Source organism: Cryptotermes secundus, unplaced genomic scaffold, assembly GCF_002891405.2.
Source record: "Cryptotermes secundus unplaced genomic scaffold, Csec_1.0 scaffold1133, whole genome shotgun sequence".
Lineage (NCBI taxonomy): Eukaryota > Metazoa > Arthropoda > Insecta > Blattodea > Kalotermitidae > Cryptotermes > Cryptotermes secundus.
Genome location: NW_019728510.1, coordinates 11,863 through 21,252, shown reverse-complemented (window position 1 = coordinate 21,252; position 9,390 = coordinate 11,863). Strand labels below are relative to the sequence as shown.

The 9,390-nt window shown below is 41.9% G+C and overlaps 1 protein-coding gene across 1 annotated transcript; it reads left to right on the top strand.

Moving 5' to 3' along the window:
• Positions 1-1,630: 1,630 nt before the first annotated feature.
• On the top strand, positions 1,631-6,850 carry LOC117282380. The gene is made up of 3 exons (XM_033751750.1): positions 1,631-2,197; positions 2,784-2,802; positions 6,845-6,850. The coding sequence occupies exons 1-3, from the start codon at positions 1,704-1,706 to the stop codon at positions 6,848-6,850; spliced, it is 519 nt and encodes a 172-aa protein (XP_033607641.1). The 5' UTR covers positions 1,631-1,703.
• Positions 6,851-9,390: the final 2,540 nt, after the last annotated feature.

Genomic DNA, 9,390 nt, shown 5'->3' with positions numbered 1-9,390 from the left:
TTGGAGGCGAAATATCTTTTTACAGGATACTTGGTATATTGATTATAAAATGAAAGTTAAATAAAGATATGTTGATTCTGCTTGTGGAGAATTGAAGTAGTACAGAGAATTTAATTGAAAGCATCATGAAAGACTTGCTTACATCTTTTCATTGTGAATATCAGCAGAGTTTGAAGCACTATACTACAAGCCAGAAGGTCGTGGGTTCAAGTCCCATTGAGGTCACTGGAATTTTTTTCCAATTTACCTAATCCTTCCGGCTGCACTATGGCCCTGGGGTCGACTCAGCCTCTAACAGAAGTGAGTACCAGGTATATTATTGGGGTAAAGGGAGGCTGGCATGTTGGGCTGACAACCCAGCTGCCATCTATGAGCTGATTGTCTAGAAAATGTGGGAACCTCAACAGCTCACAACTCTATGGGCCTCCACAGCCTGTTACAGGGATACCAAATAAAATACCAGCAGAGAAACTGAGCGGTCTGTTATGAGATCAAAAAAGAAAGTGATTTGGCACTGAGGCACTCCTTTTTGCTTTAGGTCTCCTTTGCCTTAGAGCAAGGGTCTCCAAACTTTTCGAACCGCGGGTCACATTAGGTAATTCAGCACTTTCAACGGGTCGAATAAAATGAAAAATTAGTAACTCTAGGTATATGAGATTTATTGAAAGCACAGAATTTCATAAACTGAATACAAAGTACATGAGAATAAATTATCGTATATTAATGACAACAGACAGTAGTAGCAAATGATCATATTTTCATCACAAATTATAATAAAACAATTAATGTGAGTGATGGAACTCTTTTTGCATTCTTAAAATCTGATTAAATTGAGGTTCAAATTTTGAAATGCTAATCACAAGTAGCGACTTTAACCTTTAAGTGACAGCCCTTTAAATTCCGGTAATGGCAGCGGTACGGATTTGATTTAAATACCCGCAATTTTAAAGCAATAAAAACTGTAATCATTTCCTAAAATTGCTTTGATTTCTACAATTTTTGTGATAAACGAACCAAATAAACGCTGTTTTTTTTCCTAGAAAGAATATAGAATCAGATAGTGTAATTTACAGACTTTATAAAATATGTAAACATTTTTAGACTGATTCCAAGTATAAAACTCCCAAATTTGTCATCTGTCTACAAGAATTCATACAGTTCGTGAAGCTAAGAATGCTGTATGTAGATGTGGCAACACAGCGGATGGTTATGTAGACATGTTTAGTCTTGCATGTCTCGAAGCTTATACACGTACCTTCTTTCGGTATGCAGAGATGTGGGCGTGTATCTCTTCGCGTATAAGAAAATTGATTGTTTATACACAACAAGTTCTCTGTTCTGACCCTGCTCGGTTAGTTTATCACAACTCTCAAGGCTATCGTCTTTCTACCACAGCCAAGCAGTGTCATGCAGCTTCAAAGTTTTGCAGCGAGAACAGTGATATTGTCAGCTCACCACGGCGTCATCTCGTTTGGAAGATTCAGACATTTTTCAACTCATAAATGACTCTGAATCAGATTGTTTTACCGACAATTCTGAGAGTGGCGTTGAGGAAAGTGATTCAGAAATGGATTTCGACGAAGACCCATCATCTTCGTCGGCAACCTAGGGACCACCACACCAGCGTGACAAGAGGAGTGTGAATAATTATTCAGGTGGAGCTGTGGGCAAACTGTGGCAATTGTTTTGACTACAATACGCACATGGGTTATGTCAACAAAGCGGACAGAATGGTAGACAGTTATAGCATCAGTCGTCGGACCTGGAAATGGACAAATAAACTATTTTTCCATATCCTGGATCTGACGATTCTGAACAGTTTCATCCTGTTGTCATCCTGTGGCGCGAAATTGTCACACAGAGAATTTCATCTCGCCCTTGTGCGCAACATGCTGGGACATGCTGCAAGGGGTCCACCTCGCCCTCAAAGGTTCATGGGTCGACCTCCTGCTGTGTTATCTGCGATATCTCGATTAGAGGAGGCCATTGGACATCACTGGCCGACTTCCTCTAATAAGAGACTGAGGTGTCGTGTGTGCTCTTTGCATGGGAAATGGAGTCCAGACAAAGTGCACCAAGTGCGACATCGGACTCTGCATTTCCGGATGTTTCCAACGATACCACACGAAGGCAAAATTCAGTTAGATGACGCAGGAGGGAAGACTGTGTACTTACAAAGCTGCTGTCCAAAAATAATGTAAGTAGAACAAGAATTTCTATCTTATAATTAGATTTTAAAACACTGTGCGCACGCGTGGACTGCGCGTACCCACACCGTGTCGCACGGCCACTCAACTATACTTTAAAGGTCCCCATATGGTGTCGCTAGGCTCCTAAAAGGTAATATATAAAGTGTGTATGTATCCCACGGTGTCTGAAGAATTAGGATTAGCACGCATTGTATCTTCAGCAAATTTATTATTTATTTCTGGCAATAATTTTTAAACTTTGAGAGTTGACAAACAGTAAAGCGTTGAAATAGCTGGTGCGCCATTGCGGAAGATGACGCAAGTGTGCATACGTAATTATCCTGTAGCTTACGTCTATGTTGTCGGTTCCTCGCTGATAACATGGTTTGCTTAGAAAGGACATTCCTCTCTTCTTACCTCATCCAGTAGGTTTAATGTCAGATCTCAGTATGTAGATGTGTATGCTGGGGCCTTATTTACTTATATAATAGAAATGTTATTCAGAGTTATTTATTTGGGTGGTTCTGATTAATACGCATTTTGATATATATCATGTTCAGTTCTCTAATGTTTGATAAAACGTATCTTTTTTAGTCATACTCTCGGCTCTGGGGCACACCCATCCTCCTATCCAGTGGGTGCCGGTTGCTCTTTCCCTGGGATAACGCGGCCGGGTCGTGAAGCTCCAAATAGTGCCGAGGTCAAAGAAATGTGAATCTGTACACGCAGTCCCACATATGCCATAAGATTTGAGGTTTTCACGGCAGTGACTATGAAGAAAGCAGTCATCTGGGATGCCTGCACAGATTCTCGCTGCCTCTTCGCTGACGGATTTCCTTATTTTTCCTTCTACCCTGAAGATGGATGCTACACGTTCCTTCGAAACGTCGGTTAACACCACTTCTACACGGTGCCACATCTTAGAATACTGCTTTCTTCAAAGACTCCTGTGTTTGTAATTATTGCGACACCTCGCTACAGCTCTTGTGTCATGAGGTTGTGTCATGAGGATCTAACCCTTATCCCTTTGTGTTGTATTTATTTTAGGCATTTCCCTATAATATAATATGTATGACTTAATAACAATTATATAATAACGATAATATTAAAGGATGGACCATATCTGGCACGCCAGTCTTGACTGTAATGTATACAAGTACAAGAAAATGCTAAACTTAAGATGTGTTAATGTACTTGGTGTATAATCGCGGATTTCCTGACACACGCATAACAGGTGTTTATTTTCAAGTGTAGCACCAGCTGTATTTGCTGATTGAGGGAACAGGTACTTAACTTACATTAACAAAATGGAGACATGTTTTATTTATCCGAGTAATTAGGCTATTTCCGGTGATGTGTGTAGGCCTTGGGTTCTGTTATTATTTAGGTATAAGGGGATAACATGCCCTCGTCTTAGAGAGCTGATGACATCATGCGTGGATGGACTTTGAACACACGCATCATGCCACCTGTGAAAACGTCACCCTGACCTGACCCAGATTTCTTTGTATAATATAATTTGGGTAGCGCGGTCGCGAGGGATCATTATTATTACAGTAGTGACAGTAGCAGGACTGCGTTCGAGTCTCGGCTTCTGTTATGGCACAATTTCGAGACTTGAAATCAAAGTCATTGCCTAATTTTAATTGTTTCTTGCATCCTGTTGTGTATTTAATCAATATTAGTGTTACCGTATTTACGCATGTATAGGCCGCAGCACAATTTTCAGACAAATTATAGAAAAAATAATTTTTTTGGAATATTATTTCAGGAGTAGAAATTATTCCGAAATTTGGCAATGTTTAATTAACATTCCTAAGTTCGCAACTAGCGAAAATAACGGTACCGCTCGGAACAAAGGCATTGCGGGGGAGAGTTATAACCTTTTCGCCTTTACTTGACTTGCCTGGTTAGTTCTGAGTGAAACATGGGTCGAGTAAGAGCAGGTTATTCTTCAAGTGGTGCGTTACGCACAAGAACACGGAAATCGAGCAGCAGGGAGAAAATTCGACGTTGACGAAAAAATGTGCGAAGATGGATACTAACGAAAGATGCCCTTGAAAAAACGTCACAAAATCGATAATCTTTCCGCGGAAAGAAAGCTACATTTCCAGAACTTGAAAATAAACTTTTGCGATACGTGCGTAATACACGGGCGGATGGATTTTCAGTGTCTGTGGAAATGATTCAATTTGAAGGCCTCAAAATAGCGGACAGAATGAAAATTCCTCGTAATGAATTTAAGGGAAGTTATGGATGGGCAAGGCGCTTTATGGCCCGACATGATCTTGTAATTCGGCGACGGACGTCAATAGCGCAGCGCCTTCCCGACACATACCAGGAGAAACTGCTTGCATTTCAAAAACATGTCCTGAAATTAAGAAAGACGCACAACTACACAATGGGAGCTATTGGAAATGTTGATGAAACTCCTGTGTTCTTTGAAATGCCGGGTGAAAGTACAGTGAACAAAGCAGGCGAAAAAACAGTGCATGTGCGGACTGCAGGAGCAGAAAAGCAGCGGTGTACCGTAATGCTTGGTATCACTGCTGATGGAAACAAACTACCACCATTTGTAATCTTCAAACGCAAAACATTGCCGAAAGAAAAGCTTCCACCGGGAATTTTGGTGAGAGTTCAAGAAAAAGGATGGATGACAGAAGAGCTCTATCTGGATTGGTTGAAATCAGTGTGGTTTCGGCGCCCAGGCGCACTTTTACGTCAGCGGTCAATGTTAGTGGTTGACAGTTTTCGAAGCCATTTAACTGAAAATGTGAAAGTGAAGATGAGGCAGGAGAAAAGTGATATGGTTGTGATACCAGGGGGGATGACTGGCATGTTACAACCACTTGACGTGTCAATAAACCGTCCTTTCAAGTCTCATTTGCGGCGCTTTTACCGGGACTGGAGATGCGGTTCCACGGAGATGACGCCGACTGGACGATTGAAGAAACCTTCATTAAGTCAAATGTGTGAGTGGATTGTGGCTGCATGGAACACCATACCAGAAGAAATGGTTTCCAAAAGTTTTAAAGTCACATCCATTTCCAACGCAATGGACGGGACTGAAGATGACGCTGTATGGCTGACATCACCTGACAGCGAAACTTCGAGCGAGAGCGACATCGACAGTAACGAGTCAAGTGATGAACAGTAATATGGTTCAATTACCGTGGACCAACTTCAGAAAGTGTCGCATAATTTATTCATGCGACGCGAAGCATGTTTGCAAGCAGAAGGGGGTCACTTTGAGCACCTGTTATAAAGCACGGTAAGTTTGTGTTATCTTTTTACAGTATTCTTATAAATGTGTGCATGTACAGAAACTGATGTAAGGGTATCAGCGACACGACTGCACTCTCGCTAGCGGGGAGGGGCACAGTAGTCGCGGAGAAACGTTCCATCCGCTCTACGCTGCTGCCCCGGTTTCCTCGATCTTTGAACATCCTGTATTACTAATTATGAATATAATTTTTTTTTAAATGAAGTGTGTTTTCGAATATTTCGAATATAAGCCGCACCCCAGTTTTCCACTTGAATTTTTGGCAAAAAAAATTGCGGCCTATACATGCGTAAATACGGTAATTTTTACCGACCCTTCATGACAAGGGACGTAATAGATCCAGCATCAGAGGACGCGGAAGAGCAGCAAGACCTTCAGAAGTGAAGGTGCAGCCAATATGATAAGCTGAACTTTAATTCGGGAACTTTTTAACCAGTGGTAATAATATAACTAGTTAAAGTGAACTATATATATATTAATTTAACTTTTAACATTTGGAATAGTATTTTTAACTTGTATTTTATAAGAAGAACTTAACATATATTATTGAGCGTGGACCTGAACAGGATACAGGATCGAAATAAGTGGAAAAACGAATGTGATTGCTTGTGATCGTGCAACTGTGTTCGTACACCTGAGGATGACCTATTGAGGTCGAAACATGTAGTGTGACAGTAATAAAAACGTGTTGCGTGGTCGGTAAAAATTAACTCTAATATTGCATTACCTAATTGTTACGAGACTTGCAAAAGCGTTTTACAGCAACTAGAACAATGATGGCAACACCTGGACAGGGGATCTAGGTGAAGAATGCTCGTAATCAGCAGAAATGCATAATCGCACAAGCAGAATACACGCTTTATTAGGCCACTGGAGTAAGATGAAATTGTCAAATACACAGCGACGAGACGCTGCGGGTTCGCCCACCACCAAAGGGGTTAAGCAATGAGAACTTACCACCCAGGAATTTAGGACAATGGGAGGAGTTAACCTACTTCTTTGCCAACTGCAGCGCCAGCAATGTTAGCGTATAAAGACGGGAAAAAGGGCTTTTATGGGATCAATCTAAAAACGTAATATTCGACCAGCAGCCGGGGGCTCTGTTCGACATGGGTGCTGCAAGCGGTGGTGTTCGCAGGCGTCTCTATTTCAAGTAAGTCATGTTTGCTCATACAAGCCATGTCATTAAACTATTATTGTGGTTAAATGTTGAAAAGCAGTCTCCAGCGGGCCCAGCGAGACTTAGGGTAGGATAAGAGAATAATGTAACAAGTGATTGCCTATGTGGCTAGTACGGTAAATATGGCTGTCGTTATATTGTGTGTCATGATTTGCTGATAGTATGCAGAGCATGCATATTTGTTGTTCATAGTTGTGACCGTTGATTGCGATAAACATACGTAGGCTTTCAGTAATTTAAGCTTTAGGAGTAGAATATGTTAGAGGTGAAGCAGTATGATAGGGTAGGGTAGAACTGTGAAATGAAGGGAGAGAGGAAAAAGGTTCACATCAGCGAATAATACTTGTATGTCCTCATGAGTCGAAATAGGGGAAGACGAGAGAGACAGGCTCGAATCATACACCCCAGAATGGGAAGTTATAATGAAGTGATTGCCTGGATTGCCTGGAAAGGGAAAGACACTACATAGTCCCGACTGAAAGTCGGAAATGGTATTACTGTAAAGATTATTGTAAATAAAGTGTAAATGGATCAGTGTACCTAGGGTAGGACGGAGATGGTGTATCGAGTAATAGTAATGAAGGAAGTGACAGTCTCAAGCCATCGGCTCTAGGCGAGAGATTAGAAAGGAATTACGAACTATTAACGAAAGGATACCACGTGTAAACCGACAAACGTCGGCATGTTATATTGTAAACTATAATGTAAATAGACGGTGTACTTAGGGTAGGATGTACACAGAGTTATGATTCACCCTCACAAACTCAACCGCCCCCGACCATTCCAAAGATATCCCAGTCCCGACAAAAGGCAGAACTGACCCCAGGCAGCCAATGACAGCTGGATGCAACGAAGTTAAGGGTGAGGGACTAGTAGTAGACAAGAGGATGGCGTTCCTGATGGAAGGAAAGAGTAATTTAGTATTATTTCTTTAGCCCCCTTCAGGCATAACAAGGTGGGGATTGGCCAACGCAAGGTGGCTGACGTAGACAATGAGTAACTGTGTTTTACCCACCCCTGCCATCGAACCATTACCTATGGTAACGGCTGTGGGACGAGACAGCGCAGGGTTGACTGACGTAGTGAATGGACTAGCCAAAGAGAGATGGCAGCCGTAGTGATTTAGTGTGTTTTTAACCCACCCCCGTCACCACTGCATAATATATGGTGACAGAGGTAAGATATCCAATCCACCCCTGTCGCAAAGGCGTAATACATGGTGGCACCGGTGGTACAGTGGTAGAATGTTCGCCTGCCACGCGGGCGTCACTACAGCATTTCTTGAAACCCCCCTTAAGACATATTAGCTTCATACATCTATATACGGTATGTAGTCACCAGAAGGAATAATAAAATATCATTTGTCTATCCTCTCTTCTGTGTTAGAGGACATTGAATATCTTCCACGTACAGCGGTTGAACTTCACAACTATAGCACCCGTCGAGGATACACAGCTCTCGATCAACCCATAAATAAAATTGCTATAAGATTGTTGGCGGCTGGAACCAGGCTCGCTATCCAGCCCAGACCAACACTTATAACAAAAATAAAGAGACCCCCTGTATAAACGAATTAAGAAGAGTTGGTGTGACGCCATTTAACCGGCGCCCAATAAAGTCGATGTAATTAATGCGCGACGAGGCCGGAAGCACTTTTTGGAGAAATAGGCTGCATACGTGGCGGGTTTTTGTAGTCCTTGGAGCGGCTCTGGGACCACCCAGCCTCCTATGGGTGCCGGGGGCTATTTTCCCGGGGGTAAATCGGCCTAGGCGTGAAGCTGATTACTCATCTGCAACTAGTGTCGAGTTAAAAAAAGACGTAGATCTATACTCCCCTTAGTTAATGTACCAACTTTATCTTCTTTTTACCATTTTTACTTTTACGTGTTGTTGAAAGTTTGGCATTAAGTAAAACGAGGGTGAAAAAGTCCGTGGACAAGATTACTAAGAGAAGTCTTGGTTTTCCGCCTTATTTGTCGACCTCAACAATGAATGTGTGGACAAGAGAAAGAGGATGTGTGTGACAGGCAGAGAGAAGGAAAACTTCTTAGTATGTAGGCCTATTTTACATAGAATATTGGAGAGAGAAATTCACGGGTTTAGGATGGGCAGGACATACAGCAGGAATGGCGGCGAACAAGTGGATCTGTGTAGAGTATATTTGGTGGAATCAAGATTAGATTGGGAGATAATATTAAAATGGATGTTGGTGAAATAGTTTGAGGACCGAAATTATTCCATGCATACGTGTATGTACTTTGAAGGTGGAAGGAAGTTCTTGGTATATCAACTTTTCAACGAAGACCCGGGCGTAACGGAATATTGCAGAGTATGTTTTCTCCCTAAGTTCTATTTATTCTTTATTGTGTGCACTCTGTTTTCACAGTATTTATGGACCAGTGTGTACATATTACAAAGATCTTGCGTTTGTCGCGAATATAATGCGCAGAAGAATGGAATGTATCTTGCCGTGCTGCACTGTTAACTCTCAGGATGTTTATGCAATTCAAGCCGTGCTTTATCCGTACTGACTGCCCTTACGGTATTCGAACCCCGCCTCTTCTCAGCGTTTCCTTCATATGAAACCGTAAAGTCTGTGCGGAGACCGGCTCACTGGACTGAGGTAAGAAAGGCAAATGCCGTGACAGTGCATTATATTAGGCAACGACCACATCCAAATGCTTTTTCAGCTTGAGTTTCCCACATAAACCTGTATAGTTTGACAGTCGTTAACTACG

Excerpts from the sequence above, each read along its gene's own strand:
- LOC117282380 (XM_033751750.1), top strand. The coding sequence starts at position 1,704 with ATGGGTTATGTCAACAAAGCGGACAGAATGGTAGACAGTTATAGCATC.